Source organism: Elephas maximus, chromosome 18 (assembly GCF_024166365.1).
Source record: "Elephas maximus indicus isolate mEleMax1 chromosome 18, mEleMax1 primary haplotype, whole genome shotgun sequence".
In the NCBI taxonomy this organism is placed as follows: domain Eukaryota; kingdom Metazoa; phylum Chordata; class Mammalia; order Proboscidea; family Elephantidae; genus Elephas; species Elephas maximus.
The window spans coordinates 62166977-62188507 of NC_064836.1; the positions used below are offsets into that span (position 1 = coordinate 62166977).

Consider the following 21531-nt stretch of genomic DNA (forward strand, 5'->3'; position numbering starts at 1 on the left):
TGGGGGCTGTGACTCCTCTTTTAGCATGTTTTCCCTTATGTTATCTACCTTTCACGTATGACCTTGGGTCATTATGGAAACATGAATTACTGGTATGATTATTTGTATAAAAAGTCACAATGCATAAACATTCCTTTGTATTACATAGTGTTTTCTTTATTGAAATCAATGTATTTCACAGGGATGATGTCAGTGTTTTTTTATACACACCTACAAAGGAAAGAATGTGAGGCCTAATAAACTTTACTGTGCCTAAATCATAGTAAAATAAGCTGTATCCTAGCTTTGAGTAACCCACTGTGGTACTGTTGAACATTCATCTTATTTGATCTTCTCTTTTTAAAAGTGCAACAAGGTAAATTGGACAAATAGGCATATTCATATTTTATAGGTAATGCAACAAAATAAAATTAAAAAAAATTATGTGCCTCAGTTTAGGCTGGATAGCAGAACCAGGAGTAGAACACTCAACTTTCAGATCTGTGAGGCTGATTCCAAAATACAGTTGATCTGTGTTCATACATGGTATGAACATATTAAAAAAAAAAAAAAATTCTGGAAAGGTTTCAAACTCCATCAACAGTATATATTATTATTTTTAAATAATACTAACTAGTACAGAAAAACATTTTAATCTATTGATTTCTTCCTAAACACTTTAAAATTTGATAAATACCTGCATCTATTTTACATACTTATATAAATTATTGTATAAAAGTTTAAAAATCTATTCCTAATAAAAAATATAAACGTGTATGTAAAAAACCCAAACCAAATCTGTTTCTGCTGAGTTGATTCTGACCTATAGCAGCCCCGTAAGACAGAATAGTACTGCCCCATAGGTTTTCCAAAGCTGTAATCTTTATGGAAGCAGACTGCTACATCTTTCTCTAGAGGAGCGCCTGGTGGGTTCCAACCGCCAACCTTCCGGTTAGCAGCCAAGTACTGTAACCACTGTGCCGCCAGAGCTCTTTAACGTATGTATACACATACATATATACATATACACACATGTACATGCACACACATATATATCATATATACGTAATGCTTAGAAATATTCCAAATTGTTTTAATAAAACGTAAACTCCACAAGGTCTAGATGTTTTGACTGTGTAGTTCACTGGTGATGATGAACAGAACCTGGTCCAGGGATAGCTCAACATGTTTTTAAAAACAAATGATTATTTATGTGAAATAAATGTATTTCACTTCATTATTTTATAAATGGTAACTCAAATGCTATCTAATATGTAACAAACCCATGCTGAACCTGTTGCCGTCGAGTTGATTCTGACTCATAGAGACCCTACAGGACAGAGTAGAAGTGCCCCGTAGAGTTTCCAAAGGAGCACCTGGTGGATTCAAACTGCAGACCTTTTGGTTAGCAGCCGTAGCACTTAACCACTACACCACCAGGGTTTCCACATATCCAACATGCTTCACTAAAAGGTATATGTCCTGGACTACATGCTTCCTATAATATTCGATCTAATTTGTTTGAGGATATGCATTGTGTAATGTTACCCCCTTCCAGGCCCAGCCGCAGGGACAGGGACATTGTATCACTGCTTGAAATTGGGTTACTCCTAGGCTGCTCAGTATTTATTAATATATGTTAAAGGAATAATACAGTTCGGTGGCAATCCGATTTTTGTAAACAAGGTTTGACACAAAGCACCTTTACTATTAAGGTGCGGTGTGCATCTCCTGGAGTCCCAGGGAATATCATGGTGTGCAAGGTGACGCTCCTAGAGGGGACCTTATTTGGGAAATAGAATTCTAGACTTTGATCTGGAGGTTTTTGTCTCTACCAAACTTCAGTGACTTAGATTAAATACAACAAAAATGTATTTGATGCTGAGAAAATGGCTGATGTAGAGCCACATATAAAACCTTGACTTTTTTACATTTCATATTTTAACTTTTTTTTTTTATTTTAACTTTAATGAAAATATTTTCTACTTGTAAATTGTTAGGGTATTCCTATCAGGTTTAGTTTTCAAGCTTATTCACTGAACCTCTGTGTAAGTTCTTTCTTAGAATTAGACTGAAACTTTGTCTCAGTTTTGACTCATGTATTGACTAATTAAGAAAAATGAAACCTAACTTTTCCTGCTTTATTTCCAGGGCACAAATCACTATATCCACGGTAGTAATTCAGTAAAATTTCCATCTTAAAAAACAAAAAACTCTGCCTCATTCAGAGACTGAAATGATTCTTTGCCGTGGCTTTTTTTATTTATCATATGACCTATGTTAAAATCTCCAGAGAACTGGCTAGTGAAGTGAGTTGAGTGGTTCTCTGTTTATAACCTGATTGCATTATGCGGATTTGATTTTAACATGAATTTTTCTTACTTCAAAGCAGGAACAAGAGACAAGTTATACCATTCTGAGGGCAAGAGGCACAAATGTTACCATCAGTAGCCTCAAGCCTGACACGACATATGTATTCCAAATCCGAGCCCGGACGGCAGCTGGATATGGGACCAACAGCCGCAAGTTTGAGTTTGAAACGAGCCCAGACTGTATGTATTAGCTTAATGTAGTGTACAGGGGGAGGGCTTTTGCAAAAGGGGTCTGATAATTTATTCTCATTCTCTCTGAGGCTTAACCAAATGTGACACATTGAAAGTACATTGCTTCAGCCATTTGGTAACTTGCACAGCATCGTGTCTGTGTATTTGTGTTTGTGTGGGTGTGCATCTGTGTTTTCTCTTTTGCGCATCAAACATCTTCTAATGTCTGGAATGCATCTGGTTTTCCAATAGCCACAAATTACTTTTGAGGAACACTGTTTAGAATGGTAACATACTTCCAGTGCCCGTTAATCCGGACATTCCAGGTTCATTGCATGATTCAGTGAACTATAAAAAAGAAACTTGCTGATCCATGAGGATCTTAGATTTGTTTTTATTCTTAACACATTGAATCTTATTCTATTACTTGGAGAATAAAAGATTTTCTGAAATCGGTTTTATCACTTCATTCACATTCACATTTCATTTGGACAGTCCACACATTTGATCCGGAATTTGGCTTTTCTAAAATTGGCAAACGTTTTCCCAATAAAGCCTTTGTTTTGTGCGTAGATGTTTTTCTGCGTGTTAGAAGAGTCCTCTGCTAAAGTATAATTTTCAAAAAGGTAAAATCATGATATTTTACTAATATAAAAAGAATGCAGATTAGAGGTTATATTTAATTTATTAAGTACTTAGGAGACCAGTAAGATGGTCAAACGGATTCAAATGAAACTTGAAGAACACACATACACATGTGTGTACACATATGTGGGCATATTTTTATGCCCAATTTTCATGCCTAATAGAAACATTCAGGATTGACAAGTTATAAAAACTGTGTAAATTAATACAATGAAATAACGATTCTATGGCACTTTTTTTTTTTGTCATACGGTTAAGATGTTGTTTGTGATAGTAAGCTGTGGCTTCTACAAGGTATTGAGAGTCTAAATTCTAAAATCAGAATGTTTTTAAAAACTCAGTGGTTTAGTTTATCAGCTTATCAGCTGGGCAGAAGCTGAATCCAGGGTTTGTGCTGAAGAAAGCCAGGTGTAATGTAGTAGTGAAGAGCAAGGACTCTGGAACCAGACTGACATTTATTAGCTGGATGACTTTGGACAAGTCACTTTAATTCTTCATGCCTCAGTTTCCCCATCTGGAAATCAGGAAAAAAATAATTGTGCATGTATCAGTAGGGTTTTTGCATTGATTAAATTAGTGGATATTCGTAAATTTCCTAAAACATTACCTGATACTGCTAGGTACTCAACGAATGTGTGTGTCTCAATAAATAGTCCGTAATTTCAATATCCAAACAACTTTGAGAACAAAAATGTGTGGGAAAAACTGAGTTTTGGAATTGGAGGGTTTTAAGGTTGGCAGTTTGAATCCACCAGGCACTCCCTGGAAACTATGGGGCAGTTCTACTCTGTCTTATAGGGTCGCTGTGAGTCGGAATCTACTCGACGGCAACGGGTTTGGTTTTTTTGGTTTATCGGGTGTTAGTATCCAAGAAGACAAGCCCCAGAGACAATTACATTTTTACTCCTAGATGTCTCACACCTTCTTTAGGTTATTTTTAATGAGTGAGTGTGTAGCAACTTTACCCTCTTGGACGCTAATAAAATCAGCCATTGAAAACTCTGTGGAACACAGTTCTACTCTGACACACAGAGTGTCACCATGAATCAGAATCAACTTGATGACAACTGATTTTTAAGTGAGGCTGAAAAAGCCAGAATGGGATCATTATATAGAGAACTTTGCATACCAAAATTAGGATTCAGTATAAGTTTGTAGGAGATAGAGTACTTTTGCAAGTTTGTCACCAAGAAAATAATATAATAAAAATAGATATTTATTGAGCACTTACCGTATACTTGGCACTGTTCTAAATGCTTTATTTGAATTAATTCATTTAATTCTCACACTAACCATATCATGTCACAGGGCTAATAAGTAGCAGAGTAAGGATAGAAATCTAAGCATGCTGGCTCATGAGAATGAGTTCCTATCACTCTGCTTAAGGGAGAGACAGACAGGAGTACTCTTATCAGGATGGATTAAAATAGGAAGCCACTAGAGCCAGGGAGAGTAGTTTGGTTGCATTACTAGACAGGAGTCAAATTATTAGACAACTGTATAACACACATCTAACCAGTGTTATTCATTTATCAGATTGCTAATTTCAGTAATAAAAGCATTGTGTTTTAGAGAGTGTCCTGGAGTCATAGATATTTAGAGCTAGATGGAACGGTACAGATGTTTCAGTTTAAACCCGGCTTTGACAGTAGAAGAAATAGAGAAACTTTCTTTCTCCTGTCATGTTTCCCCTCCCAGTTTCATTAAGCTATTTTTATTATATAAACTGGTTAATAAAATAATAAGCACTAGAGAATTCAGAACTTGCTGCTATTTATAAATTATTACAGCATATAAAACGGAAAGCACAAGTTGCAGTCTACCGCTGTACGTACCACTGTATGTTTACGGGGCGTTTTTGAAACATTGGGTTAAGCTATTTTCAAATTATTCATAGATCTCTAGCTCAGGTTCTCTGGGAAGCAAATGCCAAGATGGAATTAAAGAGTAAGAACTTCCTAGAAAGAGCCTGTGAAGGATAAAAGGGGGAAGGAATGGGAATTATAAAGAGAGCCTCAGGACTAAGATGCAGCTCTGAAATTGGGGGAGGGAAAAAAAGGCTGTAGGAAGAGTCTCAGAGGGCTGAGCAGTTCTGAGAGCCTCAGCCAAGCCAATGGGAGCTCAGAGGGAAATGGCCCCTTAGAGGAATGGCCTGGCTCCAGTTCCCCTGCTTTGCTACTCATTGAGGAGAGTGTAGTCTGCGCGTGAAAACTGTGGTGGATCCCGAAGGTGCAGCAGCTGGAGACTGTCTGTTCACTGCACTTTTGGCAGCAGAGAGATCTGAGCGGGCACCCCCACGGCTGCCACAGTGGTATAAACAGTAGTTTGCTGGTAGGAAAGAATAAAGTGCTTGCAACAGTTTATGATTATGCCATCCTACCACACTCTGAGCTCTTTTTCAAATGCTTAGAAAACTTGTCACAGCTTATCTGCCACATTTTCCCCGTATCATTTAACTACTCCGAAAATCTCATATTTTAGAGAAAACTTTCCCAACTTAGATTGGACTGGGTTGAAGGTGCTCTGTTGGCCTCTAGGAAGAGGATAGTATTCTGCTAACTAAACTCTCTACTCCTTTGATTAGTGATGTGTTCATTTCTTCAAAGAGCCTTTAAGCCCAAGAATAACATATGCAAAGGTGTGGACATATGGAGGGGGCTGTTCTAGGAGCTGCATGTGTTTTAGAAAGTCTAGAGATTAAAGTGTTTATGGAGTTTGTCAGCAGATGAGGCTGAAGTTTTAGGCTATGGAATTTGTGTTGTATCCTAAAAGTGACAGAGAACCACACAAATATTTTAAGTGTGGGAATGACATGATCAAATCCAGAGTTTAGGAGTACTCACAGCAAGGTGAAAGATAACTAATATTTTAGAGGGCTTGGTAATTAACTGGAAATAGAATGGTCAGGAGAGGGAGAAGCCAAGGTGACTTCACACGTATGGCCTAGATTCTTGCTACTTAAAATGTGGTGGTGATGTTAATTTCAACGCATAGCGATCGTCTGTACAACAGAAGGAAACGCTGCCTGGTCCTGCACCATCCTCGCAATAATTGCAGAAAAATGTGGTTCGTGGCACTGAAGTCAGCAGATCAGGGTCACCTGGGAGAGTGGGAGAAATGCAAAATCTCATTCCCCACTCCAGACCAACTAAAGTAAAAAATGTATTTTTAACAAGACCGTCAAGTGGTTTGTATGAGTATTAAAGTTTGAGAAGCGTTGTTCTAGGTCAAGGGTCAGTAAACCTTTTCTATAAAGAGTCCGTTAATAAATATTATAGACCTTGTGAGCCATGCAGTCTCTATTGCTACTATTCAACTTGGCCATTGTAGGGTAAAGCCAGCCATAGACAATACGTAAATGGAGATGTGTGTCTGTGCCTTAATAAAGGGGCTCTGGTTATCCAGTAGGAAACCCTGGTGGTGTAGTGGTTAAGTACTATGGCCACTGACCAAGAGGTCAGCAGTTCAAATCCACCAGGCACTCCTTGGGAGCTCTATGGGGAAGTTCTACTCTGTCCTATAGGGTGGCTATGAGTTGGAATCGACTCGACGGCAGTGGGTTTGGTTTTTTGGTTGGTTATCCAGTGGTTAAGAGCTACAGCTGCTAACCAAAAGGTCAGTGGTTCAAATTCACCAGCAGCTTCTACTCTGTCCTATAAGGTTGCTATGAGTCAGAATCGACTTGTTGGCAAATGGGTTTAACTGTCTCAATAAAACTATGTTTATGGCCATCAAAATTTGATTTTCATGTGTGACAAAATATTCTTCTTCTTTTAACTTTTTTTTCAACCATTTAAAAATAGAAAACCAATTCTTAGCTCATGAGCTATGCAAAAACTGGTGATGGGCAGATCTGGGGCAGTCGCCAATTTTGGCAGCTCCTGACCTAGGTGAAAGAATGAATGATAAGGCCATTTGAGAGGTAGGAAATATAGGGAGAAGAGAGGTTGTTGGCTACCTGTGTTGAGGTTCATAGGACAGGTATTTTTACCTCTGCTTAAAAATATAGATATTGCAGGTTAAACAAGCATAATTTTAAAGCTTAAAAAGTTCTTTTCTGGGAAAGATTCACAAGTTCTCTGTGTTCCTCCTCTAATAGCTTCCGGTTTTTCCAATGAATTTCTCTTCCAATAGGAAGGAGAAGCAAGTCCAGCATATTTCACACAGTAGAAACTCAAGGAGTGTTTAATTGGTATAACTGAGAGTATTTAATATTATAAACTAAGAAATATCAAGCGAAATTATGGGAATGTCTTTTTTTTTTTTCTTTCACACTATATATTAAGAATTCCTTCAACACCTTATCAGGCATTAAGCCATATTTGAGGTAAAAGGAAAATAACTATGACTTAATTTATGAGGTCTTCCATGTAGATGTTATGATATGTTAATGCCGTTTCTTTTCTCATTTTGTCTCTTCAACCTCACAGCTTTCTCCATCTCCGGTGAGAACAGCCAAGTGGTGATGATCATCATTTCAGCTGCAGTAATGATTATTCTCCTCACAGTCGTCATATACGTTTTGATTGGGAGGTTAGTTCACAGTCTGTTTTACTATTTATTTTCATCGTTGCTTTGCTTTCTCCCCTCGATTGCTGTTAGAATTTGAAGAGTGTGGTCAATCAAGTGTTTTAACAAACAGGAATGTCTTCACCTTTATTCGAGGTACTTCTTTTGCTTTTCTCTTTCTCTGTTTTTTGCCCTCATTAGTTTTGATTGGAAACCCTGGTGGCATAGTGGTTAAGTGCTACGGCTGCTAATCAAGAGGTCAGCAGTTCAAATCCACCAGGCGCTCCTTGGAAACTCTATGGGGCACTTCTACTCTGTCCTATAGGGTTGCTATGAGTTGGAATCGACTCGACTGCAGTGTGTTTGGTTTTTGTTTTGGTAGTTTTGATTTCATTTTCCTCCATGAAATCCTGCCACCACTCTTCAACAAACACCACTTCTTTTCTTTTGAGCCCAACCTTAGTTTTTATTTTCTTTTTCCAACTATCCCTCTGCTCTTCAAATGCACCCCAGATTTCCCAACACTTTCTCACCCAGAACACTGGTCACCCTGCACAGCAGTCACACTAACAATGGGGCCTTTACCCTTCATTCATTCTAACAGTAGTTGTTAAAGAAAATACTATAAACACATTCTAAGGCCATTATAACATGTGAACTGGAGGGGCCTGCACAGTGGGGAAGCAGCTGTCCATGTCTCCTCATTAGGCAGCTTTCCAGAATCCCCAGAGGAGGAGGCGTTCCAGAGAGAATTTAGAAAATATAAAGTCATTAAACTTTCACTAAAGCGTTTGTTTGTGGAAAGTTCTTATTCTTGTGTGCTTCACACAGTCTGAGCATAGATAATGGTTTTAAGTATATTTTATTTTTCTTCTTCCTTTCATTTGCCTCTAGGTTCTGTGGGTATAACAAGTCAAAACATGGTGCAGAGGAGAAAAGACTTCACTTTGGAAATGGACATTGTAAGTTTCTAAGCTTTCCTTTTTCTTTTTTTTTGGTTTTAACATTTTAGTTTTAGCATTCATTGGTTTATAATGGAATAATTTTCCCCTGACAAAGAGAACTCAAAAGTAGTTTTATGGAAAAAGCGAGCAAATTAAATTTATTTTTAAACAGAGAAGGAAATTCATGGCTCTGCATTAAGTCGTTTTGACATGGCTACATTTCAGCATACTTAAGTTAAAGGGTGACCTGTGGTTTATATTCAAATAATACACGTGATGGGTAGCATGGACTCTCTAGTCAGCTCTGCATGGCTGAAATGCAAAGCGTATCTTCAATTTCCTTATTACCAGTCCTTTGCTGAAATCTAAATAGGAACCTTTTCTTTTTCCTAACTGCCAAGTAAATATAAACAACCTCTGTTTATGTGAAATGCCTTGCTCCATTTTGCCAGCCAACCAGGAGAGAGCCTTTAGAATAAACTGTTTTATTTTGAAGTTACATGATATCCAACTGGCAGTACAGCCGGCACTTGACCGCCCCCACAACCCGCCCCCGTGTTAATACCAACCAATTTAGCCTCTTTTAATATTTTCTACACGAAATAATCTTTCAGGAAACAAAGTACTTACATCTAACAAAAAGACTCTGTTTTTCTTCTGGTGAAACAAATAATCCCAGGTGATTTGCTTTTCAGACTTATGGCTTGATTTAACGAGGCTAGTACTGATCAGCGGTGTAAAGGGAATAGCGTGTTCTCGTGGAAATTAGTGCAGAAACTACACTCGTGGTCAAGTGCTCCCAAATAATCTCAGTATCGCCTAATTAGTTTTGTAAGCATCCCTCTCTTTGGCATTTATTATTGCCTTCTACAGCTATTTTCAAGTCAGTAGGACACTTGGTATCAGCCATTGGATTTGCAGCTAAAAAACAATAAGTTTAGCTATAGTGCAAGTGAAAACTTGATAATCCATTGCTAACATGCAAGGGCATACTGTAACTTGATAAAAAGAATGTCTTCCAAAATGTAAATTGATATGGTGTGGAAAGAGAGCAGGAGTTTGCAGGTCACAGTGTTTGCTTTGTCCACTAAGGTTTCCTTCCATCTCACTGCAGAGTCATTACGGAAGAGCCCACAAACAAGCCAGACTTCCACCTTCCAATTATTGACATCTCATCATTCCCAATGAGTTAGGTTACCAACTCAAAAAGCATTAGAAGTGCATGAACAAATTATAGGCCATTTGTCTGCCTTTTTTTCTAGGGCCTGCAAAACACCCTCAATCTCAATCGTCATGCATCAATTAGAGCAGTTACTGTCCTGTTGATTAAGTTGATTTTAATTTGAGTTGGAAAATTGACGTAAATATTGTCTTCAGAGCAAGATCATGCTGATGTGGCCCTTTTTATGGGAATTATAAACCCCCTGAATGTAAAGCTCTGATAAATCTCTCTGTGCTCACCAGAAGCGGATTCCCGTATCACCCCAGTCTATATTAGCTATTAGTGTTTATGGTGGAGTTTGTTGAAACTTTAATTTTCTTCAAATGCAAAATACCTTTATGATAAACAAACAAAAAAGAAAGGTATTTTCTTTTAGCTGCAAGGGCATAAAGTAACTTATAAGCATGTCATAAACTTTCTGTGTTTTAATACTACAGCTGGCTTATTTCAGACCATTTTTTTTTTAGTGTTACTTTAAAAAGCTCAAGCGATGAACTATTCCCTCCAGTCTTGTTACAAATCCTATAATACTGCTTCAAAAGGAAAGAAATGTGTTTTGCCTCCTAAGATCCTGTTCTCCTGCCCTCTCTGGCTAGGCCTTTTTACTTTTTTGCTATCCTTAGGGCAAGTCATGCTGGTAAAATGGAAATGTAAATTATTGTGTTTGCACGGAATGAGCTGTAAAGTAGTGCAGCTTAACACGTGTGCATGTGTTTATTATCTAGTTTTCACGACAGAGCCCAGTTACTCTGTGTGTTAGCCTTAATTATTGGTGTGAAGGGACTAAGTGCCTCGGAGCCTGAATCACCTGATTTCCTCGAGCCTCCAGGGTCAGCAGTTAAAAATCAGCAGGCAAAGCCCCCGCAGTGAACGGGCCATTTTACTTGGGGGGTGTGTGTTTGTATTTATATTTTTCCCACTGAATGCCATGTGAATGAAAATACAATTTGTTCCATTTTAATGAGTATGTCTGATTTTATTTTTGGACAAAGTCTTTTTCAGATTTTTTGGTAATACATATATTCTCTGAGGCTGATGAGTACTGAAGGGTAATTTGAAAGCCCACTTTCAAGGCTTTTAAAACCCAGCTCTTATTTGAAACATTTGGGACACTGTTCCTGACAACTCATTTTATAATCTTCTCTGTAAATTCACATGCCAGTAAGTCTCCCCCAAATTGATTTTCTTCAGCTCAGTGAGGTAAAACACTTGTAATTGCTTACCCGAAGTATTTTCATTTTTACCTTATGTTTACAAGTGTCATTTGGTTTCCTTGAAAATGAATGCTAGGTTTTCTTACCTTACTATTACCAAGTAGATGCAAATCAAAGCTGGCAGATCCCATGTCATAGCCTTAATTTGATATGTAGGTCTTCAAAAATGTAAACAAGATGACTAAACAAAAAGATTCCACAAAGACTTTATTTCCTAACATATTCCAGTAAATCTCCGGTTACTTTTTCTCTTTTCCTTACTCCAAAGCAAGACAAAGTAAGGTAGCTTTCCTTAATCTGTTTTCTTGTACTGAAGGTAACATATTTGAGCACTGGTAGTGTTAAAAATAGGTTTCGTGTCATAATTTATAGTATATTACTATACTGAAGTGGGAAACCCTGGTGGCATAGTGATTTAAGATCTATGGCTGCTAACCAAAAGGTCAGCAGTTTGAATCCACCAGATGTTCCTTGGAAAACCTATGGGGGCAGTTCTACTCTGTCCTATAGGGTCGCTGTGAGTAGGAATAAACTTGATGACAATGATTTTGGTACTGAAGTGAAAGTCTGGAATCTGATTTTTTTTTAATAAGGAGCAATAATATTTATAAGGTTGCAGAATCGCCCAAACCGATCTGTGAGTTCAAAAGAGGCTAATTTCTACTGCCATTAAACTGCAATGATACTAATAATTGTGAAAAAAAATTATTTTTTAAAAATTTATTTATTTTTATTGTACTTTAGATGAAGGTTTACAGAATAAACTAGTTTCTTATTAAACAACTAGTATACATATTGTTTTATGACATTGGTTAACAACCCCATAACGCATCAACACTCTCCTTTCTCAACCTTGGGTTCCCTATTACCAGCTTTCCTGTTCCCTCCTGCCTTCCAGCCCCTGCCCCTGGGTCGGTGTGCCCATTTAGTCTCATTTTGTTTTATGGGCCTGTCCAATCTTTGACTAAAGGGTGAACTTCAGGAGTGACCTCATTACTGAGCTGAAAGGGTGTCCAGGGACCATATTCTCAGGGTTTCTCCAGTCACTGTCAGCCCAGCAAGTGTGTTTTTTTTTTTTTTTTTAGTTAGAATTGTAATCTACATTTTTCACCAGCTCTGTCTGGGACCCTCTGTTGTGATTCTTGTCAGAGTAGTCAGTGGTGGTAGCTGGGCACCATCTAGTTATACTGGACTCAGTCTGGTGCGGCTGTGGTAGATGGGGTCCATTAGTCCTTTGAACTAATCTTTCCCTTGTGTCTGTAGTTTTCTTCATTCTTCCTTTCTCCCAAAGGGGTGAGACCAGTGGAATATCCTAGATGGCCACTCACAAGCTTTTAAGACCACAGATGCTATTCACCAAAGTAGAATGTAGAACATTTTCTTTATAAACTATGTTATGCCAGTTAAGCTAGATATTCCCCAAGACCATGGTCCCAACAGCCCTCAGCCCAGCAACTCTGTCCCTCAGGGAGTTTGGATGTGTCTATGGAACTTCCATGACCCTGCCTTGGACAAATTGTGCTGGCTTCCCGAGGATTGTGTCCTGTCTTACCCTTCAACAAAGCTACCACTTATCTAAAAAAAAAAAAACACTATTGTCTATGAAAAAGCATTCTTAACAATGAAAATAATAATGGCAATACTATCATTTATTGAGCACTAACTATGTAGTAGGCACTCATGCAGAACGTTTCAATAGCAAGTTTTCAAGAGCTTTCTCTGAGAATAATTTAATAAATATATTATGAAGGAGATTTATATTCAATGTTATAAGTATGAACTATGTTTGGAATTTAGCTCCTTAGCAGTGTTATTAAACTTACAGACAATACTTACATTGCCAGTTGACCATATATATGTGTGTGTATACGGTACACACCCATATTATATACACATACAGCTTAAAGTAGATCATCGCAGTGGATGTCTGGATCATTAAAGTTAGTAAAAGCAAAATAGTGCCAGACGGAAGAAATGCCATTTTAGGATCTTTAATTTCTCTGTATTTAAAGCCACCACACAGCCTTAGAAAAGTACCACTTTCAAATATTTTTCTTTATTGTCAGATGCATTGTAATAGATATTGGCTTACTGCAGTATTTTTTAAATTATAAATGTGCAATAGCGTGATAATGTTCAGTCAGTGGTGTTTCTATTTGCTAATTACTGGGCCTTCTCAATTCTGAACTATCTTTTCCTAAAGAGTCCCCTCTTCGAATGTCCATTTTCCTTCTAGATATTTGTTTGTTTTTACTTATTTATTTCAGAGAAAGCTGCTCAGTGTATTTCCTCTTTATTACAGGAAGCTTTTTTCTTAAATGATTCAACACTAAGAGTTGGTTCATTTTACCGAGATGGAGATTTCTTTTTAACTACTAATGTTACTGTAAAAATTTGCTGTGTAAAGGTTTTACAAATCTAGCTACAATAATACCTTTCTTCCTTCCCTTAAACAGTAAAACTTCCAGGTCTCAGAACTTATGTTGACCCACATACTTATGAAGACCCCACCCAAGCAGTTCATGAGTTTGCCAAGGAATTGGACGCCAACAATATATCCATTGACAAAGTTGTTGGAGCAGGTAACCATCACAAGACTTCCACTGCAACCCCTAGTGTGTTAATGAGTAGTTCGCAACTAGAAGTAAGAATGCTGCCGGAGTCTGCTCAGGTTCTCAGGACTAAGTATATAGCTATGGAAGAGGAATTTTTTTTTTTTTTCCATTTCATGATCAAAGGCAGGCAAAAAATAAATGAAGGAGCATTTATGGAATGTAATGATTTCAAAGGTGCCAGACTTAGAGACTCACAGACCACGGCTGGCTTTTTATTTATGGAATTTTCAGAGGCGGCAGCTTGATCTTCCAATGGCTACACCGATCATGTGTCATAGAGCCTATTTGATTAAAATAGGGATAACAGGATAAAAGTGGGTCTCACTTTGAGTAAGCCTAGCAAATCAAATCTAAATTTGTAGAAAATAAAAGGAAATTTTAGATCCTCTTTGGAAATAAAAACAAACAACAAAAAATAAATACAAAAATGACACATTTTATACAAATTTGATAACTGTTATCTTAGTGGTATTTTAAATAGAATGAGGTGTTCCATTTGTAACAGTTGTCTTTATTTTTATATAGATGTGGTTGATTTGTGTTAAAGCATGTCTTCAGATGGACATCTATTTGGTCTAATCACGTGTTCACTCAATTATCAATTCATTAACAAATGCCTGTGGAATGCTTATTAATAATATTTGTGTATTTTCCATACAACTACTGTATTTTATACTGTAATGTAAACTATGATGAAGTAGCTGTTTTATACACTTACATATAAACACATGAACATCCTCCATGTATTAATTTGCATGGGAATAAACCTACTATTTAAAATAAAAAATAAACCATGTTCAGTAATAAAGAGTTTAACACCATCATCTCATCATTCAATATTACTCTCAAAACAAAAACAAACTAGCTATGTTCATGCAGGAATTAGAACAAAAGATTGAAAAATTAGCTCATTGAATTATGCATAACATATCAGATCACTGCTTCTCCAAGTGCAGTATTTATGATTGATGCTTCTTTCCAAGAGTGAACATGTAATTTTCTCTGTTGTTTTTCTTTTTCTTTTTTTCTGTGCACCAAAGAAGTATTTTGAATTCAAGCAAGACATTCTGAGTAATTCATTTTATCGAAATAAAATGATAATTTACTGAAGTTTCTCTGCTAATTTTCTTAATATCTTATTCTCCTAAACCTCACATGGTATTGTTGTTTAGTTGCTGGCAAGTGGATTCTGACTCATGGTGAACCCATATGTGTAGAGTAGAACTGCTCCATAGGGTTTTCAAGGTTGTGACCTTTGGAAAGCAGATCACCTGTCTTCCAAAGTGCCTCTGCATGGGTTCAAACTGCCAACTTTTAGGCCAGTAGTGGAGTGCTTAACTGCCTGTGCCACTGAGGAACTCCTCAAACTTAGGAAATGTTAAAAATATGAAACCGGTGATTCTTGAAAAAGAACTAGAATAGCCATGTTTTTTCATAATCTGACCTTTGAGAATATATACATTCACCATGCATGCATGTTAATCTGGTGACAACAGAAATATATGTTGATTACTCTCTTTCATTTCTACAGTCCCGCTTGATGAACTGCTTCCTAGTGAAGACGCATTTTTTCCTTCTTGGTTGTAGTGTCGCCCCACAAGAGTGCACTGTTCCCCAGCATGGAAGTTGGAGTAGCTTAGGCAGCACAGAGACTTTGCACACGCAACTGGAGAATCTAATGAGAGGAAGAAAACTCACTTCTTCTCAGCCAGTGTCCAGAAGGCCAGGCAGACATATTATGACCCTGAATCTTGGGGTACTCTGCAGTTGTAGAAGCTTATATGTGCAGGCGATATTAACAGAATCAGATATAGAACACAGTGAGGGGAGAGAAAGGGCACTCGTTAAAAATGGTATCTGATAAATGAGGCAAAGGAGAGGCTTACGTACAGTGAATCACTTCACAATCTTCTCTCTTTCTCCTTTCTCTCTTCAAATATATTTGGAAATATATACACATTACAAATACTTGTCCAATATGACATTAACTTTGGTATCACCATCATCATCACAAACCACCTCTTACGTTAATGTAGAATTTGGCATTATATGAAGCACTTTCACGTACAACCTTCAATTTGATCTAAACAGCAGCTCTTAAGAGGTAGGTAGATAACTTATCCTTCTTCAAGTGGCCTGAACTCAGAGCTGTGAATAACGACTAACACTCAGCTGTGAATAACGACTAACACTCCGGTAGCGCTTACTAGGCATCCGGCAGTGTTCCAAGTGCTTTGCATATATTAATTCCTTTAACTACACAACTTTCTAAGGTAGACACAGTTAATGTTTGCATGTTATAAATAAGGAAAAAGAGGCACAGAGAGGTTAAGTCATCCACTCAGAGTCACATAGCTAAGAAGTGACAGAGGCAGAATTCAGCACTACGTACTCTTACTCCAGAAGCCGTGCTCCTAACCATAACTCTGTAATCCCTTTCTGGCAAAGTGACAAGTGACTCGTCACTTAGAATAAGCGGTGATGACATCTGAGTTTAAAACACTATCCATTAAAAAAAAAAGAAAATTTTTTTTTTTTTTTTTTACACGATGTTAACTCCTGGTAATGGCAAAGCTTTTTTTCATTATGGATGCCTACTTCTGGTTTGCCCAGACTTAATATAGCCCAGACACAAAGTGAACTGGAGCTCTCTAGCTGTGTTCAGATAACCTTGTATAAAGAAAGGAACTCTTACTTTTACTTACAAATTCCAAAAACGATCTACTTAGCATCATAACTTCTCCTCCTCCTAATACTTCCACATTTGTATTGACATATTCACCCTTGAATTTAGAAAGTTAGTGAGCTTTCTGAAGTCCTGTCCCTTAATCCTTCCTACCATCTTACAGAGTACTCTAGCTGCAGGTACTGCTGTCTTCTCTAGACACATCTTCAAAAGAAGAAACTAGAATTGCCTGATTTACCATCAGATCTCCATTTTTTTCATACGGTCTGTCACACCGCTTCCAACTGATCAATATTTATTAAATGGATACATGAATATCTGCTTTGGCCCTAATGTGGCTTTTCCAAACTACAGTCGTTGTTTTGAGGACAGTGACAGCATTGGATTCCTTGGGAAGGACAGAGTCTGGGGGAGGTCCGAGCTTCCTGGAGAGGAGCAAGTCAGCTTAAGTCGTGCTATAGTTAAATCAGTAGGACAACCTGCTTCTTTTTGTGGGACAATCTTTGGTCAAACAGTCCAGAAAAGAAGTACTTCACTTCTTGCCACCTTCTTTCTGACTGACACGTGGGGCTTGAAGCTCGTAGATAAACTCACATTGATAAGGTGGGACCAAGAATGTTATTTCATTATGTAGAAAAAGTAATCATGTAATTAATTCTAACATATTTAAGAAAAACTATCTTTTGATATTAAAAACTTTTTTTTTCCCCAAGTGTGGTACCAAACAGATCTAATAATCCACACTATATTAGGCTTTCTTATCTATGAACAAGGGACATCCTTTGGATGGCTCTACTTTGTTTCAATCAATACGGAAACAGCAGAGACAGATACATTTAAAAGATCTGTGCTCTCAGGAGATTCACAGATCTTTTACGTTTAAATCTAATGAAAGAATGGTAGGCAAATCTCAATAAAATATTCATATTGAACATAGAGTCCATCCTAATTCTAGGCAATTTAATATCCATAAAACTTGTCATCGAGTCAGTTCTGACTTATAGCCACCCCATAGGACAGAGTAGAACTGCCCTGTAGAGTTTTCAAAGCTGTAATCTTTATGGAAGCCAACTGCCAGATCTTTCTCCTGTGGAGCACAACTTGTGGGTTCGAACCAACGACCTTTCAGTTAGCAGCCGAGCGCTTTAACCACTGTGCCACCAGGGCTTCTTTGCCATTTTATAACCACTGGATGAAAATATTGAAAAGTCAGCAACACACTATATTCCACAGATTCTGGATTAATCATATATTTGAGACAACCCTTTTACTGAATGTATTGAATATAAGAAAATATTTCTACAGTGATGCTTAGAGATAACCTGTGCTATGTTATATTTCATGCTGTGATATCATTTTTCTCCACTTGGAAGTCTGAGAACTTTACAGCTAGTGTGTCAATAATTTGCCACACTAATGCTCCAATAAAATGAATTGAGAGCAGACGCTTTTTTTCTCATTTTCCGGAGAATCCAACTGTATAGGCCAATTGGCCCTCTTAATAAAAACAGAATAGTTAAAACATCTGAAATTTAATCCAGTGCTTGAACCATAATATCTGTGCTTTCCTGTTGATTACCCTAAGAAAATGGTAGCTATGAGAACAAGAGTAAAGAGTTTGATACAGCTCTCAACTTGCCTCTTGTTCTTTCGTATTGCATTATTACCAACGTGATACTTCAAGACATCTGAAGTTTCTCCCAAGGTCCGCTTTCCACCAGAGTATAGATATACTAGGAATTCTTAGATTACCAACTTCCAGAATAATTTGGAGACCTACTGTGTACATCATGCAGCTCAAAGATGTACATATTTATAATGTTGAAAGAAAACAATTGCTGTTTACTGATGATTTTTTATTATATAATTTATTCTCTTTTGTTGTTGTTCTTCATTCTAACAGGTGAGTTTGGAGAGGTGTGCAGTGGTCGCTTAAAACTTCCGTCAAAGAAAGAGATTTCGGTTGCTATCAAGACGCTAAAAGTGGGCTACACAGAAAAGCAGAGAAGGGACTTCCTGGGAGAAGCAAGCATCATGGGTCAGTTTGACCATCCCAATATCATTCGCCTCGAGGGAGTTGTTACGAAAAGTAAGTAAAGTTGTAAAACTGTTGATGTGTGTGTTGAGCAGAGGTTGCTTAACTCAATTATCTAAGAATTTTGGTCTTCTTTTCCCATTTTTCATAAGCAAGGGTTACTTAACTAAGTATCTCTTAGTCTGAACAGAAAGACCAGTTTTACATTAACATGCTTTTCTTTGACAATAGAGCAAAACTATTTAACTAGTATTTTATTAAATGCTGTTATAGACCTTGGAGCTCTGGTGGCATAGCGGTTAACCGTTTGGCTGCTAACCAAAAGCTTGGCAGTTCAAATCCACTAGCTGCTCCTTAGAAACCCTTCGGGCAGTTCTACTCTGTCCTATATGGTTGTATGGTTGCTATGAGTTGGAATCGACTCTACAGCAATGGATTTTATTATAGGTCTTAAACATCTTTAAAAAAAAAAAAAAACCTAGGAAGTAGAGACTGAGATAGATTAAGACATGGTGATTAAGAGATAGGTGAGAAGAGAATTATAGAGATCTTTATGTTATGTAGAATAGCAAGGAAAAATAATGAATCAAATTTGACAGGAACTTCTGGGAACTCCCAGATAGCTGCCTTTTCTTTTATTGTTTGCTAGCCTCATTTAAGCTTCCAAAGCTTTAGCACCATACTTTAGGAATATTATGGGAGTCTTGGGAATGTTTCTGAGTTAGAAAGATTTGGATCTTGGTAGACCCAAAGCCTTTTCTCAGTTCTCTGTGGAATTCCAATTGTTCTGATCTAGAGCCCCATATGGATTTCTGACTGCTCTGTGTAAGCTCTGGCTAATAGCCCCTGATGGGGGTCTCAACTTATTTCCATGATGGTTTCTCCAGCCAGGCTCAAAATGGATCCCATGAGGCAGATATGCGATTTTTGGCTCCAGTCCCAACAAAAACCTCTTGAGAATGACCTGTGATATTTTTTTTTTTCCCCCTCAAGAGTTTGGAACACAGGATGGAGAAAAAACTAAATTGGCAACAAACTCCTTAGAGTGAAAGACAACATATGGCAGGAATTTGGCATCCTTTTGGGGATAATTCATTGGTACCACATTTACACACTCTATGGTTATCAGCAGACATTACACATTATGTTCTTCGCAATGAAATTTTTCTTTAACAACCCATAGAGCACTTTCCAAATGGCACCAATACCTATTCTCATGTGAGTGTGGCTAAAGGGCAGTTGCTTCCTCATAAGAGCGTGGTACAATCGAAATATACTTTTATATCTTCTAGTTATTCAAATAAAATAAATGGGGTTAAGAACTTTATGTAGTGTAGAAGAACTAAACTAGATATTGTAAGCCTATATTAAGTCTTGTAAGATGTATACATATTTTTTTCTGGACTCCTAAAAATCAGGCTATGCTAATTGCAAAACTGAAAAATATTCTGGTGAAAAACATTTTTTTAATTAAAAAATTTAATAATAAATGTATAGTGGTCACAGTAGGGGCTGGTAAAATGCATGAAATCTTGGTTTCTTCAGTGCCAGAGCCATATCCACTTTATCCTTATATCCATAGAGTTACAGAATCGAGTCTCACCAGAGCTTTAGTAGTTAGGTAGGCATTTAACCTTCTCTATAACATCTTCATCAGGTGGTTGTCCTTTAACTCCTGAACCCCACTTAGGAGGGGAAACACACTATCACATAAGCAGCCTTTTAATACGATTTTCTTCATAAAGTGCCTATTATGTGCCAGACCTTGTACCATGGAAATTATTTCATTCTTACAACTACCCTGTGAATTGTTGTCATTGTTAGGTGCCGTTGAGTCAGTTCCAACTCATAGCAACCCTATGTACAACAGAATGAAGCACTGCCTGGTCCTGCGCCATCCTCATAATTGTTGTTATGCTTAAGCCCGTTGTTGCAGCCACTATGATCAATATATTTTGTTGAGGGTCTTTCTCCTTTTCACGGCACTCTAGTTTACCAACCATGATGTCCTTCTCCAGGGACTAATCCCTCCTGATAACATGTCCAAAGTATGTGGGACATAGTATCACCATCCTTGCTTCTAAGAAGCATTGTGGTTGTACTTCTTCCAAGACAGATTTGTTCATTCTTTTGGTAGTCCATGGTATATTCAGTATTCTTCACCAACACCACAACTCAAAGGTGTCAGTTCTTCTTCAGTCTTCTTTATTCTTTGTCCAGCTATTGCATGCATGTGAGGTGATTGAAGACACACCTTAGTCTTCAATGTGACATCTTTGCTTTTCAAAATTTTAAAGAGGTCTTTTGCAGCAGATTTGCCGGTGCAATGCATCTTTTGATTTCTTGACTGCTGTTTCCATGGGTGTTGACTGTGGGTCCAAGTAAAATGAAATCCTTGACAACTTCAATCTTTTCTCCATTTATTATAATGTTGCTTATTGTTCCAGTTGTGAGGATTTTTGTTTCCTTTATGTTGATGTGTAATCCATACTGAAGGCTGTGGTCTTTGATTTTCATCAGTAAGTGCTTCAAGTTCTCTTCACTTTCAGCAAGGAAGATTGTGTCCTCTGAATATCCCAGGTTGTGAATGAGTCTTCCTCCAATCCTGATGCCCCATTCTTCAAATAGTCCAGCTTCTTGGATTATTTGTTCAGCATACAGGTTGGATAAATATGGTGAAGGGATACAACCCTGACACACACCTTTTTAAACCATACAGTATCCCCTTGTTCTTTTTGAACGACTGCCTCTTGATCTGTGTACAGGTTCCTCATAACACGATTAAAATTCTGAAATTCTGATTCTTCGCAGTGTTACCCATAATTTGTTATGATCCACACAGATGAATGCCTTTGCAGAGTCAATAAAACACAGGTGAACATCTTCCTGGTGTTCTCTGCTTTCAGCCAGGATTAATCTGACATCAAAAATGATATCCCTGGTTCCATGTCCTTTACTGAATCTGGCCTGAATTTCCGGGAGTTCCCTGTCCTCATACTGCTGCAGCCACTTTTGAATGATCTTCAGCAAAATTTTGCTTGTGTGTGATATTAATGAAATTGTGTAATAAATTCCACATTCAGTTGGATCACCTTTCTTGGGAATAGGCATAAACACAAATCTCTTCTAGTTAGTTGTC

At 37.6% G+C, this 21531-nt stretch overlaps 1 protein-coding gene across 3 annotated transcripts in view; it reads left to right on the plus strand.

Moving 5' to 3' along the window:
- EPHA3 (EPH receptor A3) overlaps window positions 1-21531 on the plus strand; it is a 401922-nt gene that overhangs the window by 323990 nt on the left and 56401 nt on the right. For 2 of the 3 annotated variants that reach the window (XM_049858480.1, XM_049858482.1), the window contains 5 exons: window positions 2369-2531; window positions 7598-7700; window positions 8571-8638; window positions 13513-13638; window positions 18261-18446. In XM_049858480.1, the coding sequence (XP_049714437.1) occupies window positions 2369-2531; window positions 7598-7700; window positions 8571-8638; window positions 13513-13638; window positions 18261-18446 (646 nt within the window). The remainder of the gene's footprint in view (window positions 1-2368; window positions 2532-7597; window positions 7701-8570; window positions 8639-13512; window positions 13639-18260; window positions 18447-21531) is intronic. The other variant, XM_049858481.1, reaches the window with a different exon arrangement.